Raw genomic sequence first — 25,157 nt, forward strand, 5'->3', positions numbered from 1 at the left:
TTTTTAAGATGTTTAAAAATCCTTTGTCTGTAAATATGTTCTACCAAAATATCCTCAACAGACAGTTTTGGTGACACCTGGTTCAAATTCTATAAAAAAAATATTTAAAAATTCCCATTTAGAAGCTTTTACTTTACACTTGTTAATCAGGTAATCTTAAAAGAATATTGACTGACTAGCCCTACAATATCTCAATACATATAGCAGAGAGGACTGATTTCTATTATAGATTTTGTTGATTGTATTTCTTTTTTGCTAGAAATGATCAAGCATACTAGGGGGATGTTGTCTAATTTGACGATAAAATGTTTATTTTCTTATTTAAAAAGGAATTGGATTGTTTGTTTATTTGCCTATTTTAATGTACCTCTAATATATATTAGACTTAAATGAAAAATCTGCAGAATGTGCCAGATTTTTTCCATCCGATTAATGGTCAGAATAATCGATGTGGGAATTCTTAATTAAAATAATCGTTAGTTGCAGCCTTATTGTGAAGTGGATGGAAAATTATGCAGTTTCCACTGACATTTTTGCACTTTATTCTTTGGAAAATAGCTGAAGCTGAATCAGATGGACTGGAGAACGTCTGTGAATAGCTGCTCATCCCTTCTGAACTGGATATGCTCCGGGATCCCCGAGGATGATCTGGATTTCCTTCCTGAAGCACGTACTTTGCGAAGTGATCTTGTATAAGGCAACGAAAATGGACTTGGTCTTGTTTGTCTTCTAATTTATTTCAAGTGACGTCTGCATAATGTTCACACGTCTGCAATAAATGGCTTGTCAGGCGATAATCAGATTATAATACTTCCGCAGATTATCTAGTTTCATCGTCCAGGATAAAACTGCAGACAGGTCAAGTTAAAGGAGGTTTAAGACAGTTCAGCCAATCGACCACAAGAGGGAGCTGGAGCTGAGTTGTTGAGCGTGTCCCACATTCTGGTTTCACAGCTTTTTACTGTTGCACAGAACTTTTAGCCAATGTTTAAAATGATAGGAAATGGACACATGAAATTAAATATGACTTGAAGAGACTTTCATGACCTTACATTCTGTTCTATAGTTGTAATGGGTTGTGTTGCGCTTTCAGGACAGCTGTAATTGTTAATCTGTTTGATTTTATTATTATTCTAGACTTTAAATGAATTTCACTCTGAGTGGAGTTGTGCATTTTCTCTGAGGCAGTGGCTTCTTCTGGATTTACGGTGTGTAAATGTGTCCTTTTCTGTATTGGGTAAAGGTTTGGAATCAGTTTTCTCCTTCCTAAAAAATGAAAGTCCTTGCATGCTGCAAAAATATTGGCCAATTTATAAGTTTATTTAAGTTTTGTACCTTTGGCCATTTGTGCAAAAACTCAGCAAATTTAGACTTGTTAAATTATATGAAAACATAGTGAGGTTTTTCTTCAATCTGGGAATTAAAATAAGTATTTGTCATGTTTGTTTGTTTTCAGAATTAAAATTATCCACACTGCAAAAACACAAACGTTTTAGCAAGTAAATTTGGACTAGTCTCTAGTGCAAATATCCTTCTATACTTGAAATAAGACAAAATTAACTTACATGTAACTTTTCAGGAAAACATAAGAGCTTGTCTTAAGTAAATAATGCCTTAATAATTATTTTAAAAGTATTAATTTCAGTTATAACAAGCCATTTTCCCATGTAATGAGTGGAACCAGTACTTTTTCATCAATATTAAGGAATATTTGACTTAAAGCAAGCTCATATATCTTGCTAAAAAGTTACTTGTTGCAAATATATTACAATATTTTCACTAGAAACTAGATCAAAAATACTAAATAAGATTTTGTGTTTTTGAAGTGCATGTTCTGGATTTGGTAAAAAAAGGAAAGACGAACTCCCTTCCCCTTGTATTGGCTGCATTTCCAGATAGTAATGAGACAGCACATCTTTACCATATTCATTACCAGACAGGAATCTGTAGGTATGTGCTGAAAACGGCCTTGGGGAGGATTTGATTTTATGTGAGCTACGGTATGTTGGATATGTGTCTTGGAACTAGTGGTCGTTCAGATCTGTGTGACATGATCTACACTGTTAAACCTTTTATTGTAATTTTACAGTAACTTGCTGGCAACACTGTTGCCAGCAAGTTACTGTAATTACCATTCTAATTACCAGTCTACAGTACCCTTACTGTTATGATATTTCACAGTTAATTTTTACTGTAAGTGTGCTTTACAGTTATAACTGCATTACTGTAAATGTAGATTATAGTATAATACAGTAATTGTATTTTCTAGTAAAGCTGGTCTACTGTAAACTTGTTTCACAACATAATGTCAGAGTTTTACTGTAAATTAAAGTTTACATTTCTTTAAGATAAGAATATTTTACCATAAACCGAAAAATTTCATAAAAGAAATTTTAGTCCAAGTACTGTGAATAACAGGTATTTATTTTCAGCAGATTTGTAGAAATAAAATCCATTTACATATTCGCAATGTCATAAAAAAACATGTCACAATACAATATAATGTGCTGTAAAACAACAAAACCATAGAACACATTTCCTACATCAGAAGAACTTTTATTCCATTCGTCAAACAAAATCAGTGGGATCCATCTTGTGGAAGCTGAACTGTAAAGAATAAGACAGACAATGTGGGAGGTCATGAGATGGTCAGGAAGTTATCTACATTTTCAAATCGACAGGAAGTTGACAAATTAAGCTGAAGTGACAATGTTCACATGCACAAAATCTTTGTCATAAAGCAGCATTAAGTTGATAATTTGTTTTTTAAAAAATCAATTGGACTGAAGTGATAATAGAAGCTGCATAAAGAATGAGCAGGACTGGCTTCACTTCAGGTTTTTGGATTGTTTATGGCAAAAGCAGTCAGTCAGTCTTCAGTAATTCAAAAGATTGCGTCCTACAAATGTCCCCAAGGGGACGATGAAGTACAACAATCTTTTTAGTCATTTTGTTGGTGCTGACGGATTACTGCAAAGGTGTGCCTAATAAACTGAAAACTGCATAGTATAAAAATACACCACACTTAAACGACTACACACTTATACATTTCTGTGATTTATTAAGAGATGCAGCGACATCCACTTTTTTACCACGGACACAGAAAAGATGCAGGCTACTCTAAAGGGCTATTGTGTAGGAATCACATGGCATTTATAAATAATCATTAAAATCAGATTAAAAAGGCTGAAGTAAAGTCAGAGCATGCAAGATAGGAGGAAAAGACAACAAAATAATAAACATTTACATTTATTAAAATACTTACCTAGTTGGAAGTCCTCCATTCAAATTCAGCAAGTTGTTGGAAGAAGGTGGTGATCTGGGAGTTGACACTGACTACTTTCCTCTTGACAAGACTTCCCGTCTTGCGGCTTGTACCGACTTTGGCTGTGCATTTGGTACCAACATCTGGATTGATCCTCACAAAGAATCTTTTAACAGAAATAAAATATATTAATTGTATTTTTTAATGAAGACGTACAATACACCAATCAGCTATGGTTCTTCATCATCAGTCAAACTGTCATTAAATTTAAGTCATAAATGGCTTGGTGTAGAGTACTTACCATTGTATCATCTCCAGAGTGGTGGATGCTGACTCCTGATACTCCAGATTGAAGACATAATATGACCCAAAAAAGACAGCAAGGACGCTGGCAAAGTCATGTAGTTGCTCAGGCTCGAAAAATACCTTCTCCTCCATACTGACCATCCACCGGGTTGCAGACATCAAACTATTTCCTAAAATAGACAAACCCTTGTCAGGCTAACGCTAGTGAGTAAAAGTACAGACTACCATAACAATTACATACATTGCTACAAAAACATTATAGTGATAGAAAATATTCCTCTTACCAAGCATGATTACCCTTGGTGTAGTGGGCAAGGTCATTTCCATTTCAACAGACATCTTGGTGGAAGATACCTTTAAAACATAAAAGGAATACTCTCTTAAATATGAATTACTGGTAGTAATTTACATTTAAAGGGCCAGTTCACCCAGATTACAACAGGCTTTTGAGAACCTCATCCCGGAGACTAGACTAGACTTTACCCCTACATCCTGCTACCACTCTGAAACAGCAGATGTGAATGACAGTTTGTGGGGCTAAATGCATTTTTTTAAAGCATTACATTCCACAAGTGTTCAGTCTGACTTCTGCAATGGCGGTGACTCCTGTGCATGTGGGACCTGAATGCAGAAAATGTTCTGAAGGAAGCAGGACATTGCTCTATTCCACATGCAAACCGATAATTAACTGTGTGTTGATGTTTCTTCACATGACTACAAAATTCTGTAAATTCTGAAGTACAAATGCTGCAGAATTTACACCTGTACATAGTTGCACCTGTTAGTACTGACTTAACTTTAAATTTGCAGGAGCATGGTTTAAACATATGAACAGTCCTTATATGTAACCAGGGTTGGAAATGAACTTTTTTGTCCACCTGCCACTGTGGCTGAACCAACTCAAAAAATAACAGAAACCACTTTAATGTTTTTCACCTTTGTCCTCATTTACAGACTCTTATACATTATGTTGGAGATGTAATGGTACTTTAGCAGGCTAACCAGCTGTAGCAAACTCAAAGTTATAGATTAGGTTAGCTGCTCCTCTACATTTCCAGACTATTTTGTGACTTCAAATATGTTTGAAGAGCTGTCTTTTTACCTGTTGTCTTGTCTTTTGAAGAGATGAAGCTATGTTAGCAGTCAGCAGGACAGAACTGCACAGCCACTTGGAGGGAAAAAGCTTGGGAGTGAAAAAAAAAGGTCATCTGAAGAAAAGAAAAAAAAAGAACAAAGTTAGAAATTCATCCTTGCTGACCTACGTAGCTAATCTGCACTTTTAACGTTTGCAAGGTCATGGTTTAAACAAATGAACAGTCATTAGATGTAAAAAAAAAAAAAAAAAAAGGGGGGGGGGATCAATTATCAGTTAAGGTTATATTGTTCGACAAAGGATGTAACAACAATGCTAACAGACACTCAGCACTGAGCTCATCTCAACCCAAAGCCGCCTGAGGAAGATTAAGCGGCAAAAGTCAAGCTAAAACCTTCAACGGTAAAATTAGCACCTTAGCTAATGTTAATTCCGAACCAGCTCAAAAAATAACACCATCATATTTTCCTATCTTTCACCTCATTTACAGACACGTAACTTATAAGGTTGCAATATGCCAGTTATATAATACACCAGAGTTAGTAACGTAAAGGTAATGTTATGTTACCAGGCTAACCAGCACAAACCAGCTCATGCTATAATGCTAAGTTATAGCATTATAGCATGATGCTATAAGTTACGTTAACTCCATCTAAAATGTTCATTTCCAGACTAGGCTTTGGCTTCAAACAGTTTTCTAAGAAGTGTTTTCTTACCTGTCTTGAAGAGCTGAAGCAGTGTGAGCCCACAGCACGGAGACAGAGCTGCACTTGGAGGGAAAAAGCTTCGGCGTTTAAAACAAACGTCATCAGAAAACAGTTGGAAGCGAAGCCGCTTGATGACGTAGCTAGATAAACTGCATGTTAATGTTAGCTTGGATGTGAAAAAACAAAAGTACATTCTCTCTTTCTGGCTTAAAAATATGTTAACCAGTAAAGGAGTAAAAATACAGAAACAGGGAACCACGGTGAAGCAGCTGTGATGACCGTTGGAAATCAAATATAATTCTTACTGTATATTATAAGTACAGAACCACTACTGTAATGTGTAAACAGTAAATTACTGTAACTTCAAAACATACAGTAAGTTACTGTAATACTATGTACTATACCCATAATGCAATGCAAATTACAGTAACTACTTGTAAAGATGTCTTATGGTAGTTTTACTGGGCATTTTGTGGTATTTAACTGTAGAAAATACAGCAAAGGATAACAGTGTATCGTGACAACATAACAGCCAGACGGAGGTGCACATCCACCTTCTATTTTTGGTGAAGTTTCTGCCTGAGCCTAACCAGAAATCTGGGTGTTGGTGTCTTGCCCACCAAGTCGGTCGATAATAAGGTTACATGCACTTGAGTCATCGCCTGTCTGCTTCCCGACAGGGTAATAACTCCATCAGGTCTCTGAAGAACGCCATGCGTGGCAGCAAGAAGAGGAACCCTGCTGATCTAAAAAAACACAAAACGAGAAAGCCTTCTGAGAGAAGACAGACATAAAAACTACTGAACTGACTGTTTATTGTTGTTTGTTTATAAACTAAAGATAATAATTATGCATTTAAGTATGATGGTGTGTCAAGCCCATCATAGATTTTTTTGTATCTGTATTTATTTATTTCAAATAGGTAAAAAAAAAACAAAAAACAAGAAAAGAAGTAGGACAAAGAAAAACACGTGCATACATCACCAAGAACCAAATTTGGTTACCACTACTTTTATTTTTGAAAAAGACTAAGAAGAAGTGATCACTCGGCAAAAACACAAAGTCTTGCCAAGTGTTTCTTTTGGTTTAGTTTCTAATGCAAACATCTTAGTACACTTGAAACAAGACATAACTAACTTACCCGTAACCTTTCAGCAAGAAATCTGAGCTTATTTTCAGCAAATAATTCCTTAATATTGATTAAAAAGTATTAGTTCTGCTGGCAGATTTTTTCATTTATAGCAAGACATTTTTCCATAAGTTAATTTATCTGCCAATAGAACTAGTACTTTTTCTATATTAAGGAATTATTTACTTCAAAAAAGCACTTTTTTCTTGCTGAAAAGTTACTTTTAAGTTAATTTGAGTTTAATATATTTTTTCTAGAAACTACACCAAAATTACTTGAAAAAACACAAGATTTTGTGTTTTTGCAGTGCTCTTATTTAATCCCCTTATCTCAATTTAATGAAATACATTACCTACTAACTCAATAATTACCAAAGATTTGTAATTAAAACCATGTTATAATATTCAATGTTCAGATAGATAAATAGGATTTGTACATTTCTGCCAAAAAACTGAGAAATCTTTGGATTAATCTCAGAAATTTTCTAGAAAAAAAAAACATGGAAGTTTCTGAGTTCAAAAAGGCGTCAGTTTGCAAGAAAAATCTCAGAATTTTCTAAGTATCAAAAGTTGGAAATTTAGACTTTTGAAATTCAGAAAAATTTCCAAAAGTCGAAAATTTTCAACTTTGAAAAATATACCTTTTTTCTACAAAATTTCTGAGATTAAACTCAAATTGTCTTAATTTCCTTTAGCATTTTTCTTTTTTTTATTTTTAAAGCTCTGAATTGTTCCAGTAATTCTGTCTCTGAGATTAATCTCAAAATGTCTGTGCTTGCCAATGTTTTTGCCTTTTGGAGATGAGAAATTTCTGAATCTCTTTTTAGAAAATTTCTGAGATTAATCGAAAAATTTTAGAATTTTTCTGGCAAATTTTCAACTTTTGCATCTCATAAATGTCTGAGTATTTTTCTAGAAAAATTCTAAGATTAATGTCAAAATTTACTAGATTTTTGTTGGAAATGTATTCCTATTTTTTTCTGCTACCTACAATGATCCTAAGACTCAGTTATATTTAAGAAAGAGAAAATCTTAACAGAAGGAAAACCTTTCCCATATTTCTGCAAAACAGCTAGCAAGACCCAATCGAATAAGGATATTTTATGGGAGCTTATGTTCCTGTGATGCTATTCTGTCAAATACGGTAAAATGGTTTGAAGTGAAAGTAAGTTACCTTAATAAGTTCATAATTCCAAGACTATATCCATTTTTAGAATGCCAAATGTTTTGAAATGTGATCAGTGTGACATCCGTGTCAGAAACCACTTGTGTCTCATTGTATTTGCAGAAATATGACCGAGTGAGCGCTCTTCGTATCAAACAATCTTTGTCTTATTTTTTTTCTGGTAACCTTACAAGAATTTTAGCTAATTAACTTTCTCAATGTTCTTTACTGCGCACCCTGGAAATCGTCCTGTTATGTAAGTATTTGTGTGTTTGGAAGACATTTTGACGTGTGATAAAATGTAGAGCAGTGTACATGTTCATTTTTTATTTTTAGCTTAGCGGCTAGTAAAGCATATTTCTGTTATATTTCAGTTACAACAACGTTTAGAGTTCAGCGTTAATCTTGTGAAATAATTTTTCCTTCTGTTGCATTTCAGTTACAAAACTAGCTTTATTAAATACATTAAGAAAAGGACGCATGTTATCGGATGTCTAGCTAGTCATGTGTTACACAATTGTTTTAGTAAACAAGATAAAGATTTTTCCTTTCTTTCTATCTTTTATATTTGCATTTTCTTAGCTGTATAGCATCTGGAAAAGCTTTTTAAAGTTTGTTTGTTTTTATTTAAAATGTTTACAAGATAAGTTTAGAGGTCGGGGGGCTAATTTAGTCCGTTTTAGTCCATTTCATGGAAGAAAAAGAAGGCACAAGGAAAGAAAAATAATAATAATAATAATAATAATAAAGATTGATATTACACACAATCAGGTTGAAGATTTAACGGCTTTAAGAAATGTTTCTGCACAAGTATAATGATCTGAAAGCGCCGTGATTGGCCAGGCGAAGAGAAATTGCACCTGCGCTCCATCCGACTCAATATTTGGTTAACTTTAAGGCTTTCTTTAATAAAATAACATAAAATATAGTACACCAAACGTCATGCGTTAAGGTCGTCCACCTTAGATGATCTGTGCAGCTATCTGATCCCCAAACGTCGCGCCCGGGGTGTCCGGTTGTAGAAGCTGCTTAATGCGCATAAGAAAGTAGTCCCTGCTGGAATAAAACGCAGGCGCTCCAGCAGGGAGGGCGGCGCCTTGGTCCCCTGCAAAGTTCACCCAGTAGGTAAGCGAAGTTGGGGTGCCTTAAAACATACTAAACAGCACGGTGATATACTGTTTTATGTTCATTTATTGTAGTATTTCAATCTTTTCTTTGCACCTTTTTTTTTTTAACTTGTTTTCATTTTACAAATGTTGACATAACATCTTAGTTTGGGTCTTTATTAATTAAATCATAAAAATCATTATTCTTTAAAAGTAATCTAACACCTGCGAGTTTTACCTGCTGCTCTGTAAACTATGGCATCCATCCGGCTATTTAGCTGTTATAGGTTCATATATTTTTAGTAGTGACCTTTAGCAAACCTGTTGACATCAGTTACTTTGATAAATAAATATTTAACGTGACCAGACAGTTCATTTCATTTGATATGTTTCATGGTAGATTAAATTTACATGATAATTTCCAAGAGAGAAAATGCTGACGACAGGAATATGTCAGCCATTTAGCATTACAGCTTAACTCGGCGGAGGATTTTCAATCATTATTGCACCTTAGCAGCATAAAAACTGTTAATGTTTCTCCCTTGGTTCTGTTATTGTGTTCAGTGTCACTGAGAGACAGGAAATCAGGGGCATCCTGTATTTTTCTGTCTTTTACAGAAGCAGTTTTCTGAGCTCCTGTTAACCTGGTGCTTCAAATAAGAACTAGAAGTTATCTATAATAAGAGAAAGCTATTTTTTAGAGAGGTTTTTCATGTTTCCTCTATTGTTTCTGGTTGTTTTCATGCGTTGTTTTTAAATGCAAACGTCATGCAGGCACCTCTTCCAAAGCTGAACACCATGCTCTAACCTATAGCAACGAAAATTAAAAATAATAATTAGACATCAAGTTTTATTATATTAATCAAGTTTATTTATGTAGCACATTTCAGCAGCTTTACATAATAAAAACAAAATCTTACAACATTATAAAGAAAACACAGTCAACAAGTGGACAGACTTTACATCTGATCAAAATCACACAGATCAACTCTGTTTAAGGATCTCATATAAGAATCCTGTACAAACATTCCTAAAAAGACTTAAAGGTATTTCTTAAGACACAAACAAGACTAAATTAAACACAAAATTCAAATCAACTGCTTCAACAACTTACAAATATTACAAAAATATGTTGTTCACGTGTCACATCGCGCCTTCCTTTGTGCCGCCAAGACGATCCCTACAGACTCCACACCAAACATGTCCAAGCCGAAGGACGCCGTCCCTACCATCATGCAGACCCAGCAGCTGTCCGCCGCCATGGCCGACACTTTCATCGAGCACATGTGCCTGCTGGACATCAACTCCGAGCCGGCCGTGTCTCGCAACACTGGCATCATCTGCACAATTGGTCAGACGAATCACCGCGGCGCGCAGATTCTCTGTTCATCACGGCATGTTAACAAGCCTGCTTTGTTACGTAGGACCTGCCTCCAGATCCGTGGAGATGGCCAAAGAAATGATCAAAGCCGGGATGAACATTTCAAGAATGAACTTCTCTCACGGTACACATGAAGTGAGTAAAGAAGCAACGACACGTACGCAGGCCTGTCGCCTTAAGCATTACTGGTCGATAAATCATCCCAGAAGTTATTGTGATAAATGGTAATGCTGTTGTTTTGAGACCATTTTTAAGTAACATAACGGTAATAATGGCATAATAATGCAAGAACAGATTCTCAAACATCAATAAACTTTAAAGTCTAATAAACATTTAACACTGGAGCTGGAAGACATCTTAAATCTCCAAAAATAAATAAACCAAACAACAGAAACAACAAATAAAATTAATAATAAAGTCTCTGCAAACAACATTGTCCTTCAAAAGTTGGGTTAGTTGAGACCAAAACACCAGACTGAAGAATTTTGTCATCCAGTTTTTGGTAGAAAGAGAGTAAAGAGAAAAACAATGAATCATGCAAACTTAAACTATTGAACTCAGTTTAATCCATGGTGGGATTAATTGATTTATTGCTGCTTGTGACAGCCCTAGATACATGTCAATATTGATTTACGATCAGATTTTAAAGCTAAACACTGATAAAACAGTGCAGCAGCAGATTGAAGCTCCATGCATGTGTTTCACTGAATCAGGCTGGCATTTGTCCTGCCGCCTGCTAACCGCCGGTTACATGATCTCAGAGCTCGTAGTTGACCCTTCAGCACTCCGCCTGTATCTTAGGATAAAAACGCTTTGGTCGGTCAGCCACTGACCTTAACTCCTTGACTCTTTACCTTTAAAAGTCACGACCCCGCTGACTGTCACCTGAGCGGACGTCCAGAATCGTGACGTGGAGCTTTAAAAGTTAACTGCAGCCCTTTCAGTAACACAGATCAGACCTGATGGATTGAATTAAAAATATGTATATATATACCCAATCTTCTGTTTAGTGAATAATAATGCCTTTGGAAAATGACAACCAAATGATTCGGTTTGAGGAGAGAGGGAAAATAGATGTGACCTCTGTCTGATTGGTGTGGCAGTTGTCAGCTATAAATAGGAAAGCGGCCCACAGCAACAGTGGGAGCGGAGGGCATGCAGAGAAGGAGCAGCAGGCTGCGCTCACTCTTTCTTCTCTAGGAGATTTTTGCTTGTGATACTTTAATTTGCTTGTTGCCATTTTTTCCAGTTGTACAGCAGGAGTTGAAGTGATGCAGTTCAGCAGCTCAAAGTGCGTATTTAAAGCACAGCTAGGCTGAAGGTCCTGCGCTAAAAATATGCTGCTGCTCTTTGCCTGACAATGTGACCACCTGTTGCTCCAGTTTACGCTTTGGGAACGGGATACGAGTCCAGATGAGTTTTTGCCTGCAGAAATAAAACTCAGCGTTTTGAGTTTGTTAAAGACTGTTCTTTAGCTTTACATCATGTTATAATGTTATTCCCCGGAGGGTTGTCTTGATTATTTCATGCATGTTTCAGAAATCCTTTAATCTCCATAGCAACCATTCAGCTGTTCAAAACGCCTAGGTGGACCTAGCCCCGCCTTCGAGACGCAGCTCAGAGCTGCAGTTTCCAAGCTTCCAACTCCACAAGTCAGCTCCTTCAGACTAGCCAGCAGCAATTAGCAAACACCTGGTTGAACTGCGCATCAGCTGGCCTAATTGTAGCAGCTGCTTTTCGGTGCAACGCTGGTAAAAAAACGTTGTTAAAGAGTCAATAGAGGAGGTGGTGATTTCCTGAAGGTGGAGTTTCAGAAAGAGCTGGAGTTTCTTAAAGAGACAGAGGCCCAATGTTATATTGCAAAGTCAGGACGTCATGACTTAAATTTGTTTTTAAGTCATATTTGATTTACATCATTTTTATAACAACTGAATTTAACATACTGTAGTTACTTGACTGTGTTATAAAATGACACCAAGGTGGCTGGAAAATACATATTCATCCATTGCACACTGCAACAACACAACATCTTACCAAGTACTTTTGGTGTAGTTTCTATTGCAAATATCTTAGTAGACTCGAAACAAGACTAACATAACTAAGATACAATTAACTTTTCAACAAAAATATTAGCTTGTTTTAAGTCAATATTTTTCTTAAAATTGATGAAAAAGTTCTAGTTCCATAGGCAGATTATTTCACTTATAACATGGAAAAAATGTCTTGTCATCAATGAAATAATCTGCTAGTGGAAGTAGTACTTGGTTGCTAGGCGACGTCCTGGTCTTGGCTGGTTGCTAGGTAACCCCAGCCACCTAGCAACCCCTAATCTGTCAGTGGAACAAACATTTTTTCATCAATATTAAGGAATTATTGGCTTAAAATAAGCTCATATTTTCTTGCTGAGAAGTTATAAGTTAGTTTTGTTTTATTTGAAGACGGCTAAGACGCTAGAAACTAGAATCAAAAATACTTGGTAAGATTTAGTGTTTTTGCGGAGTAGAGCTACAGAGATCTGAAGGATTATTGTGACATCTTTTTGTTTCTCAGTACCATGCAGAAACTATCAATAATATCCGCGAGGCGACCGAGAGCTTTGGGCCCGGATCTATTGAATACAGGCCGGTGGCCATCGCTCTGGACACCAAGGGACCAGAAATCAGGACCGGTCTCATCAAGGGCGTGAGTTCCTGCCAAATTACACGAGGCAAGTGTTTGATTTATGGAGGACTAATGACTGTAATGGCTCTATGTTTTTATCAGAGCGGCACTGCTGAGGTGGAGCTCAAAAAGGGCGAAACCATCAAGGTCACCACAAACGATCAGCACAAGGACAACTGCGATGAGAAAACTCTGTGGCTCGACTACAAAAACATCATCAAGGTGGTGCAGATCGGCAGCAACGTCTACATAGACGACGGTCTGATTTCACTCAAAGTTAAAGAAGTCGGTAAGAGCGGAAACAAACAGCTACTTTTTGTTCATGCAGAATATTCTGCAAAAGTAATTTTACCCCCAAACTTCTTCACAATTTGCCACTTTGCAAACACAAACTTCACAGTATTTCTAGGGGTGTTTTGATAGACGTTCATAAATATACCCTTAGAGCAGGCATGTCCAAAGTCCGGCCCGGGGGCCAATCACGGCCCGCGGCCAGATTTCATACGGCCCGCAGCTTTGGTCTTATAATGTATTATTTATGGCCCGCCTGCACTGTGAAACAGAATAAATAAATCATAAAACTTGAAACTGTAATTCCTCCTTTCACCAAATGGTGGCAGCACCACTTTAATACTATCAGTCTCTGCCTCCGTACAGCGAACCGCTCTCCACTCATTTCTGCCATGGCCACTGCAAAGAAAACGAGGAAAGTTTACAGTGAGGGCCGCCGCTTTCAAGAGAGATGGGAATTACAATACTTCTTTTCTGAAAATCAAGGCAATTGTGCTTGTCTAATTTGTAATGAGATGGTTGCCTTGTTTAAGGATTTTGACGTAAAGAGACACTACCAGAGTAAACATGCTAACACATACAACAAGCTAACAGGAAGTTACTGTGCTGAAAAACTGAAGCAGCTCCAAGCTGCACTGGCATCACAACAGCGATTTCTTTGGGCCTGAGTCAAAAGAAAATACCACCAAAGCAAGCTACGATGTTAATGTTAATAGCTAAACATGGCAAACCTTTTACTGAAGATACATTCATCAAAACTGTGTTATGAAATTGGTGAAGAACATTTGCCCTGAGAAGAAGCAAGAATTTGCGAATGTTTGCCTGGCAGTAACAGTGTGGCACTGAGAGTTGAGGACATAAAACTGAGTGTTTTGAACAGCAACGTCTGTCACTATCAGCAGTGAAGAGCCAAAAGAACATTTATGCACTTGGATTTATGGCACTTATTTTTATTAAACTCTTGAGTAAGATTTGGTTATGAACCTGTAGATGTGATACAAACTATTACTTTCTGAAAGATATTGTAAATGACAAGAGCAAAATTCACTTGTTTTAAAATTTAATAACAGACAATTTTGTATTACTTATAACTCCTGTTTAAAATGTTCTTGAGGCAAAGATATTTTTAAACTCATGTAAATTTAAGGTATTTTATACAGTTTGTTCAATGTTATCTGACTCTCCAGATATGAAAGAAAAGCAGAATTTCTGCTTTTAGAGTTGCCTGACTGGCTTATATTTGGTTATTTTGTCATTTGAAAAATAAAGATAATTGTGACAATGAAAATTGTTTTATAACAGTGTGTATTTGCATGACACTTTTGTGGTTAAAAAATGTCCAAACAAACTATTGGCCCCCAGGCATCTTGACTTTATCAAATCTGGCCCTCTTTGCAAAAAGTTTGGACACCCCTGCCTTAGAGAAAACAGGGGATCCATCGTTAGTGTCAGCAAATAAAAATATTACTGCCTTGAATGTGTTTACTGCAGTTAAAATAACACATTGACTGCAAAAACACTAAATCTTCCCAAGTATTTTTGATCTAGATTATAGTGCAAATATCTTTAAAAAATCAGTAATTTTTTAAAATCAAGAAATAGGAGCTTGTTTTAAGTCACTTATTCCTAAAACTGATGGAAAAGTACTGGTTCCACTGGCAGATTATTTCACTTTTCCCATTTTATAAGTGCAATAATCTGCCTATGGAACTTTTCCATCAATGTTAAAGAATTATTGACTTGAAAAAGCTCATATTTCTTGCTGAGAAGTTACTTATGTTAGTTTTCTCATATTTCAAGTGAACTAAAATATTTTCACTAGAAACTAAACCAAAACTTTGAAAAATACCTGGGAAGATTTTGTGTTTTTACAGTTTGTTTTACTTTTTGTTCAATAAAATCTTCCAGAGGTAAAATCATTCCTTTGAGCTGTAAACTGTGCCACAGACTAAACACAATAAAAACATTCAGCATTGTTCATTAAAATGCTGCAACACTATTGATGTACTAAAGAAAATAAACATACAGTAGTCACACTTACAGATATTCTAGATCATTGTAATAGCAAATACATTCAACAAGTACTTTTACTCTCAATACTTTTAAGTATTTAAAAAAAAAAGAAAATACTTCTTGTCACTGAATTCCAATTTTGGCCGATACCAATTTTTTTTGTCTGAAATGTTGCTCAAACAAAAATGCACTCTAGTAATTTTTGTGTGTTTATTTGTACATTTTGTGGTTGAGTACTTTCTCCACCACCACGTCTGTCTCAATAAACAGTAACTCAATTAAATACATAATAAATTAAAGCGAGATCAATATTTTCTATTTGTATAATTTATTTATTTATTTCTACCAAAAACTGGTTGAAGTTTTCAGTCTGGTGTTTGGTCTCAACTAGACCTTTTTTTGAAGGACAATTTTGTTTACAGAGACTTAATTATTCATTTTGGGTTTTTTCTGTTGTGTTTATTTATTTTGAATATTTAAAATGTCTTCCTGTTCCTGTGTTAAACATTCACTAGAATTGAAAGTTTATTGATGTTTGAGAATGTGTTTTGTCTTATTATGCTGTTAGCATTATATTACTTGAAAATGGTCTCAAAACCAGGGGTGCACCGATTGCACTTTTCTGGCCGATCGCCGATTACCGATCTTTTAAAAAGCTTAACCTGCCGATTCCGATTTTGGCCAACTTTTTTGTCTGAAATGTTGCTCAATATGGCAACAGTGGGGCAACTATTGTTAATTGTAAATGTGCAGACATAACTTGGTGAGCCAGTCTGTCAGTCAAACCTTTCTCACCAGAGAGCGAAAGAGGACAGTGATTCATTCTTACACATTAGCCGACATAGATAAGATCGGTGGATAAGATCAGTTTTAAAAATCGGCCGATCACTGATCTCCCAAAATTAAGAAAATCGGCACCGATAAATCGGTGCACCTCTCCTCAAAACAATATTATTGTTCATTGCAATAACTTCTGGGACAATTTATCGTCCAGCAATATTTCTTGTTGATAGAGGCCCGTCCACGTCTTTAACATTGTGTTTGCATTATGACAAAATATGGAAAGTTTCCTCTGACAGTGTTATAAAACACGTTGAGTCGCTGATTTAATTCCTTTGGATCTCTGTCTTTGTGTTGGGTGTGATGTAAAGGAAACGACTACCTGATGTGTGAGATTGAGAACGGTGGCATGCTGGGCAGCAAGAAGGGCGTCAACCTGCCGGGCGCGGCCGTCGACCTGCCGGCTCTGTCCGAGAAGGACATCCAGGACCTGCAGTTCGGCCTGGAGCAGAACATCGACATGGTCTTCGCCTCTTTCATCCGCAAGGCGGGCGACGTTCACGCCGTGAGGAAGGTTCTGGGCGAGAAGGGCAAGGACATCAAAATCATCAGCAAGCTGGAGAACCACGAGGGCGTGTGCCGGTGGGCGGCTCTTCGTCCGTCTGCTGAAGCTGCTTCGTGGCGCCAGCTTCTGGATTTACTGAAGGTGTTTCTCATCGTTCTGTCAGGTTTGATGAGATCCTGGAGGCCAGCGACGGCATCATGGTTGCCCGCGGCGACCTGGGCATCGAGATCCCAACAGAGAAGGTGTTTGTCGCCCAGAAGATGATGACGGGCCGATGCAACCGGGTCGGCAAACCCATCATCTGCGCCACACAGGTCTGATTCTCTGCATGTCATCAATGTACTGATATTACAGTAACTATGTAGTACAATTTCTGCTCAACTGTAATAAAAATACTGTAAAACAGTAATAAATTTACAATAAAAATGTAATAAATTCACAGTAAAAATATAATAAAATTGCACTAAGGTTACTGTAAAATTTATAGTATCTGCCTGGCTGCCCTGCTGCCGAAATTTACTCTAAATTTTTAAAGTGTGGCAGCTTGTAAAGTCAGACATAAAATGTCACAAAGTTGGTTTTGGTTCCGGTTAAGATGCTGGAGAGCATGACCAAGAAGCCGCGCCCGACCCGGGCCGAGGCCACCGACGTGGCCAACGCCGTGCTGGATGGCAGCGACTGCATCATGCTGAGCGGCGAGACCGCCAAGGGAGACTACCCTCTGGAGGCGGTGCGCACCCAGCACATGGTGAGACCCGCTCACACACGCTACAGGCTAGCAGCAGAGCTGACACAGAGCACAGCGACTTCACAGGATTATTACAGCGTAGATTAACAGATTACAGGTTTCCTAAATCATTTATTCCTGCTCAAATAATTTCAGTCAGGAGCAGTAATGTGTTAGTCCAGTTTTGCATAATTGAATGTCAGTATAATTGTGGCAGGCTTGTAAAGTGGTATGCTTTAAGTTGTATCATTATTTTGTTCTTGGTTTTCTATGCACGTTTTCTCTGTCCTACTGGTTGCTTGTTTTCTTGGTTTTAAGACCCTGTCTGCAATGAATAAACAAATCAAATAAAAAAAATATAGTTAATTTGTTACAAGGAATACAATTAATTCAAACAAATATATTAAGTTGTCATGTTAAACAAACGTAAATAAATGTAACATGTAATAAATTAGCTGAATTTTTAAAGTTGTAGTTCCATTCTTTATTTTCAGTGTAGATTTTTCCACTGCTGGCCTTTTGAGGACATTCATGGTTTTCATGCAGCCTGAATGAACATGAGTTTAACATCCAGCATTATATTTAGGACTTCTTCTGCCAGAAATGTTCGTTTATCTCATTGTCCTGTGAATGCAGACCAGCTGAACCCAGCTGTGCGGCTGCAGCCCAGTTTACTCTGTTTTTATAAAATGTCTGCTTCCTGCGTTCAGATCGCCCGCGAAGCCGAGGCCGCCATGTTCCACAGGCAGATGTTCGAGGAGCTGCGACGCACCTCTAACCTGACCCGTGACCCCACTGAGTCCGTCGCCATCGGCGCCGTGGAGGCTTCCTTCAAGTGCTGCGCCAGCGCCATCATTGTGCTCACCAAGACGGGCAGGTGAGGCCGCGCTGCGCCGCTTGCCTCAGCAGCTCTCTGAGTCATCGCTTTGGTCCGCCGCCGCCGCTGCAGGCGCTCGGACTGCTGCGTTATGATACTTCTCCATCCCGACGCCTCCGCTTCCTTCTAACGCCGGCCTCTGAAGTGTGCCAACTTTCACAATCTGCTTTCTGCTGGTGACCTTCTGAGACGTGAACCCTGACATTTTACAGGTTAATTTTAACTCCCTGTTCATTCCTCTCAGCATGTGACACAGAAGACGCGTCAGCTGGACCAACCGGATGATTATAGCGGCTTAAATACTTTAGCTTTCTGTTTTAACAATGGATCTCATGGCTGCTTCAATGTGGGGGAGGAACTTTTGTTGCTTCGTGGATGTTTTCCAGCTCAATGATTTTTCACTCTGCAGCAGAAAAAAGCAGAGAGACAATTTAAAACAAGCAGAGGAAGGTGGAGAGGTAAAACATCTAAAAATAACAATGTTAGAAAGATGCACCGGTCCGATAGTAACATCTGTACCGGCACCGATATTTAAAAAAGTCTGGTACCAATCTGACTGATCCATAAATACTGATCTATTCAGTCTAATTCTACGCTTTATTATTTATTTTACATTAGATTTAAAATTCCTTGTTGCACTTTCTGAACCATTCGAAAGAAGATTTGTTGTTTAAGTTTACCTGTTGGACTAAAGTAGTCAACCTTTTGTTTACTCAGTTTCTGTATTATTTATTTTACATTGGCTGTTACTGTCCTAATCAATTAATCGATTTGTTGTTACATATTTGGTGTATTTAAATGTGCTGCACTGGTGCAGAGTTACCAAATAAGTTAATAATTCAGCACATTTATATCTGTGTTTCAAAGAAGAAATGTTTTAAATCAATTCAGTTGTTTTTCTGTATCGGTTTGGCCGATAGGGAACCTCACAGTGTAGTATAAAGTACTGAAATCTCAGAGTCAAGTAAAAGTATAAGTACCTCTCCAAAATACGACTTTGGTAAAAGTCCAAGTCACTGACTGAAATGTTACTTGAGTTAAAGTCTTAAAGTATCTGAAACTTCTTGTACTTAAGTATGGAAATTACTGTAAAAATGGATGTACTCAAGTAATGTAATGAAAAGTACAAGTAAAAAGTAAAACAAGGCAAATGCAGTTTGAATGACATTTTTTATATTTTGGTAAACTTGTCAAATACACTTAAAATAATGTACCCAACCAAGTGCAGGCAAAATTAAACCTGCTAATAGATATACCTGCAGGCATCATTTAGTTAAGAAAATTAGGTGCTTTACCTATAGCACAAGGTTAACTTAACCTGCTTTACAACTGAACCAGCTTCTTAGTAAACCCTCCAGGACAGAAAATACAAAGTTTTTGTAAACCTTAAGTTTTCCCTTCAAGTAAGGTCAGTGCTGAAAATGAGAAAAATAAATAGTACAGAAAATGCGGCCAACATGAAGAAAAAGATCTGTTACGATTACTCTACTTCACAAATCAGTGAATCAGTCAATGCTACAGTCAGTAGGTGGTGCACACAACTGGTCATTATGCAAAAGAAAAAAAGAATTGGGAGGGAAATGCAGCTTATTGGCATCTGTAAACCTGGTTTTGAACTTGCATGCCTTTCCTATATTCGTTAAATTTAGTCTAAATTGCTATCGCTATGGCTTCTGTCCCCCTTGAACAGAGGAGTCTAGGTAGCCTGCTACAGTCAACATTAGGCCTAAGCTAAATACACCACGTGTGGAACTGAAACAATGCCAAACAAAGTTCATTTATGGTCAACGTTTCACAATACAGTAGTGTCTAGTGACCAAGCTATAGTTACTGAAACAGGAGGATTATAACCATTTCATAAGACGTTACCTCGATGTGTTTCTTCAAGTTGGACGGGGAGTTTTTGTAAGATAGAATTTCCACAAATTCGGGCAGGAATAACATAAACCGCATGCGGTACAATGAATCTTTAACACCCACGAAAGAGTATATTGTGTTTAAATAAGGCCATGGGCTCTCATCACCAGCTGGTGGTTCCCCTGGAGCCGTGTCCGACGTAGTTGCAGTCGTTGTGGTCTCCGTCTCCTCCTCCATGTGGCTGCTGCTGATTGCGAGACTTGCTTTGTGTTTAATGGGAGAAGCGAAACAGGTGTATCCTATTGGTGGTGATGAACAAGCCCAGGCAAACAGGCTACGGACTTTGTTCGGTAGCCTGCTTGCTACTTGCTAATCAGTAGGTGGGTCAAAACACTTTGCGTTTCTCTCTCTCGCTTTTTTGTAACGAGTAACTAAACCACACATTGAAAATGTATCGGAGTAAAAGTACGCAATTAAGTTCGGAAATATAGTGAAGTAAAAGTGAAAGTCATCAAAAATTTTCATACTCGAGGAAAGTATGAAGTACTCCGAAATATACTTAAGTAAAGTAGTGAAGTATTTTTACTTCGTTACTATACAACACTGGAACCTCAGATATCGATACCGGAAGTGAAACAAGTGGATCGGTGCATCTGTAATAGAAAGTCCTGTAGGTTCTGTCTCTAACAGCTTTCACCTCTTAGAAATTTTCAGACCATTTTTCCCTGCAAAATCACTCAAGTTCAGGTCAAACTTGAGTGATTGAAAATATCTGGCCACAAATTTTCAACTGGGCTTTAGTCTGAACATCTATTATGGCTCTAAATGAATGTTTGGGTTTGTCCTACTGGGTTTGTCCTACTGGACAAACCCAATTTATTTATTTCACATAATTTCTTTTAAATGCATAAATTATTTTTGTATTTTTTTAATGTGAATTTTATTTTGTATGCCTGCTATTTTGAATATCATTTTAAAGACGCAGCTCGAACAAAAATGTCTCATAATTTCATAATTTTGTATGCTATTTGTATAAGTAGCATACAAATTCAAATAACTTGTATGCTGCTTATTACTAAATCAACATTGAAATGAAATCGAATTGTGACCGGAAGAATCAAAACTGAATTGAGGTTCTGGGAAAAACTTCATTTTCCCAGAATGAAGTTTAACAGAGGGACAAACATTAAAATCATCGATGTCAAAGGCAGAATGCATTACATGAATTCAGTGAGTACTTCTAAAAATTTAATATTTAAAGTAATGTGGCTCTATACACACAAAAACTGATCAAATATGTAATTATCTGTGGCCTGTCTAGAGGGCCACATAGTAATGCAGGCTGGATTTGGCCCTCAGCAAACCCTCAACATGATGCTGCCACCACCAGAATCACTGGTGTGTTCAGGGTTCTGGTTTCTCCCTCCACGTTTGGCTCCTGCTGAGGTAACGAGCCACTGCCTGCTCCCTGCAGGTCAGCCTACCTGCTGTCCAGGTACCGGCCCCGCGCCCCCATCATCGCCGTGACCCGCTGCGGGATGACGGCCCGCCAGGCCCACCTGTACCGCGGCATCTACCCGGTGCTCTACACCAAGCCCGCCAGCGACGTCTGGGCCGAGGACGTCGACCTGCGCGTGAACTTCGCCCTGGAAGTTGGTGAGCAGAAAATGTGATCGTTTGTTTCAAAGTTCAGCAAAACAATTTTCTTCTACTTAAAATAATGCACACCATTTTTTTTGCAGGTAAATACCGTAAATTCTTCAAGTCGGGTGACGTGGCCATTGTTGTGACCGGCTGGCGCCCCGGCTCTGGCTACACCAACACCATGAGGGTGGTGCTGGTGCCGTGAGCTGGATTAACCTTTCCCTCACCTTTGACCTTCCTTCCCTCCATCCTCGACCGGTTTCCACCTCAGAGTCCAAACCAGACGCAGATTCTCAGTAACGCCATGATTCCTTCCTCCAATTTGTCCAGTTTATTGTCTAAATCCTGTTTTGTTCTCTCCCATGTTATATGTGGAACTTTAAGTTGATAAAATATTTAAAATTAATTGGCATGATAAATAAAAAGGAACTGTTGGATAAGATGTGTTTGTTTTACTCATATTTTGCCACCACTCACGTAAAGTTTGGGTGAAATTAGACCAAAATGATCAAAGCTAAAGAACTGAACACAAACATTTTGAGAAATAAAGATCATTTGGCCAATAAACTCATAAAAATATTTGTACGGGAACCAAAAGCCCAAAACTAGAAAATTATGAAAGTCTATCAAATCTGATAACATTGGATAAAAAATAAAAACTATCCACTGGCTGCGTTTCCATTGGCCATTTAATTATGCTAATTAGGAGTATTTCATGGAAACACCACAATTTGTGGTTGGATGTGTTTCATAAAACTGCAAATGAAACACATCAGGAGTCATGTGATCATCAGATGGACGTTACCGCTGACGAAGACAACAGGAAGTGGTAGGAAGATGATGGATTGACCGATTGAGCAAACTTATTCATGTCAACGTTTAACGTTAGTAGAATATGACAATAATGGAAACCCAGCTATTATTATTATATGATTATATGATATATATTTATTTAATGATTTTCTTTTTATAAAAACTCATATTTGCTATTTTGTTCCCAAACAATGTTTGGACTGCCCTTTAAATTTATGAGGCAGTCATTTAAATATAAATACTGGTGTTTGATTAAAAACAAACCAGAAGTTTAGATAATAAAACTAATAAATTATGTTGTTCTGTTTAAAAATATGCAAGTAAACCTTTATTGTGGGCTTCAAGAAAACATTGGATTTGTGTCTCAATGTCCAAACATAAAAATTTTCTCTCTAGGAAAAGTCTGGAGTTCGTAGATGATTTGTAAATGTTCCACTGTATCATCAAACAACCTACTCGGATAAGAAATGAAAGTTCTTTATAGGAAGTCTATAATAATGTTAGAAAGAAGTTTTCAAAGTGAGTTATTAGAAGACACATTCAATGTAAAAGTATTTTATCCTAATTAACCTCTGAAGCACCAAATTAAATACCTATTTACTTGCTAATCCACCACTTCTGACTCTGAACATGGAAAATAATTTTCTTTGTATCGAGTATCTGGCAGATTATGACCCCGGCTATTTTGAATTTTGGCAGCGAACAACCCCGCGCTGTTCTGGATTTATAATCCGGCTTAAAGTCTGAGACTCCCCCTCCCTGCCGTCGTTTCCATCAGATTTTCCTCTGGTCCTCGTCACTCTGCTCTTCAAAAAGAAACCCACAGCTCGGCGCAAGATCATTTGACCATATGTCTGTTTTTTATTGCATTAAATTCAGTAGCTAAAATAAAATGTGTTTAATATACAGGAGATGAAATGATCAGATTTGGTGATTAAAAAGGCAACAAAAATGAGAAATAGACTAATAAACAGATCAATAACTTTACTCCTCGACACTGGATGTATTTAAAATAAAGTGAAACCCCGCTGATGGGAGGTGGATGGAAAAACAAATCAGCTAAACACATTAACTAGTAAAAGGATGTCACTGTTGTTTCATAAAGCAGTCTTTTGGATTCAGCATAGCGTCACAAAGCAGCAGATGTCAGATTTTACAATCGAACGTTAAACAATGAGAGGTAAATGTGCAGCAATATGACCCGTCAGGGTTTCGGTGTTGATCACGCGCCCCGGTGACTGCTGGTAGCCCTTTGACTGGTGCAAGAAACATTCACATCATTCTCAGTGCGTTGCTGGTTTCAAGATGTTTGATGATCCTCGATTGCTTTTAGTTTTTAATCAGTTCCCTTTTTGTAACGACTGGAAAGCCAAAATCACACAGGTGGAGCTCAATAAATTAGAATATTATCAAAAAGTGTTTTCCACTGATTTTATATTTATAAAATATTAAATAAGGTTTTATATAGATTCATGACACAGGCAATGAGGCATTTATTACTGTTGTTTCTTATAAGTTTGATGATTATGGTTTACAGCTAAAGAGACAAAATATGTTAGAAAATTACATTAGACCAAAAAAATACAATCAGTCTGACAAGGAGGGTAAAGGTCATTGCCAAAGAAACTAAACTTTTTAATTATGCTGTATCTGTGCTTGTGATTCCGGATTTGAGGAATCATGGAAGAAACACATACAGAGTGGAAAACCAAAGGCTACGTTCACACTGCAGCCTGAAGTGACCCAATTCCGATTTTTTTTGTCAAATCGGACAGTTTTGGCGCGGTCGTTCACATTTCCAAATGTACAGTATCCCACCTGTAAGTGATCTCCAGTGAGAGCTGCAATGGACCTGAAAGTGTCCCGCATGCGCAGTAGAGGGCGCAATAACGTTACACATACAGAGCGTGCTCAGTGTTTTGCCAACCGCCACAAAAAAGAAGACGAAGAAGAAGTGCTCAGTGTTTGCTGAAGTAAACGTGGATGCTAACGTTGGAGCATATCTTACACATCTGAAGTTGTTGTCCAACCGTAACCAACATATTTACAACTTAATATCCGTCATCGTCCGCCATGGTGGCTGTTTTTCTTCCCGCTTGCGCGCATCAGGACGCAGAACAGTGACGTTTGTCGAGTATCAATGACGTCAGGTCACAGTTGAATCGGATACGTTTCGGATACCAAAGTGGCCTGGGTCGCATTACGAAAAAAATCCGACCCGTGTTGTTCAGACTGTCATGAAAAGGTCCGATATTAAAGTGGGTCACTTCAGACTGCAGTGTGAACATAGCCTACGTCTATTCAAACAGTGATCATGGAATTAAAATAAATATAAATACGTCGTAGTAATTTAATTGGACAACAACCTCAGCAGTAAGAATGGGTCATTATCTTACTATTTTTGGTTATTACGAATATTTGATTTATCATCAAAGTAAACTAAACATGATGATGTTTGTGAAAAACTCTTCAAAAAACAAAACTACTGCTAGGATTGTTACTTACACTTTCCCCCCCAAATGTTAGCTCTATAATAGCAGGAGATATCAATATCTTAAAAAATATAAATAAATTCAGTTATTTTGTGCTGCTTAGTGATACAATTGCTTTACTTGGTTGAGTATCAATAGGAATAATTAATGCAAAAGCACAAAATCTCACCAAGTACTTATGTTCTAATAGTGTCTAGTACAAATATCTTAGTACACTTAAGCTAAAAAAAATACAAATAACATTTCAGCAAGATATACAAGCTTAATTTAATTCAATAATTCCTTA

The 25,157-nt window shown here is 37.4% G+C and overlaps 1 protein-coding gene and 1 long non-coding RNA gene across 2 annotated transcripts; one reads left to right on the forward strand and one right to left on the reverse strand.

The window, feature by feature from the left end:
- Positions 1 to 580: 580 nt before the first annotated feature.
- On the reverse strand, positions 581 to 8,717 carry LOC114137056 (uncharacterized). Its single transcript, XR_003593933.1, has 3 exons — positions 8,626 to 8,717; positions 5,992 to 6,117; positions 581 to 687 (listed from the first exon to the last, which is right to left on the reverse strand). It is a non-coding gene; the product is annotated as an uncharacterized LOC114137056 (long non-coding RNA).
- On the forward strand, positions 8,685 to 22,008 carry pkmb (pyruvate kinase M1/2b). The gene is made up of 11 exons (XM_028005346.1): positions 8,685 to 8,789; positions 9,944 to 10,121; positions 10,195 to 10,286; positions 12,702 to 12,833; positions 12,915 to 13,101; positions 16,268 to 16,538; positions 16,625 to 16,775; positions 17,057 to 17,209; positions 17,899 to 18,065; positions 21,397 to 21,578; positions 21,665 to 22,008. Exons 2-11 carry the CDS (start codon positions 9,971 to 9,973, stop codon positions 21,769 to 21,771), a joined length of 1,593 nt encoding a protein of 530 aa, XP_027861147.1. The 5' UTR covers positions 8,685 to 8,789; positions 9,944 to 9,970; the 3' UTR covers positions 21,772 to 22,008.
- Positions 22,009 to 25,157: the final 3,149 nt, after the last annotated feature.

This window comes from Xiphophorus couchianus, chromosome 2, assembly GCF_001444195.1.
Source record: "Xiphophorus couchianus chromosome 2, X_couchianus-1.0, whole genome shotgun sequence".
Taxonomy (NCBI): Eukaryota; Metazoa; Chordata; class Actinopteri; order Cyprinodontiformes; family Poeciliidae; genus Xiphophorus; species Xiphophorus couchianus.

Excerpts from the sequence above, each read along its gene's own strand:
- pkmb (XM_028005346.1), top strand. The coding sequence starts at position 9,971 with ATGTCCAAGCCGAAGGACGCCGTCCCTACCATCATGCAGACCCAGCAG. Across the intron at positions 10,287-12,701 it reads TCTCTCACGGTACACATGAA|TACCATGCAGAAACTATCAA; the intron begins GTGAGTAAAGAA and ends TTTGTTTCTCAG. Across the intron at positions 12,834-12,914 it reads GGACCGGTCTCATCAAGGGC|AGCGGCACTGCTGAGGTGGA; the intron begins GTGAGTTCCTGC and ends TGTTTTTATCAG.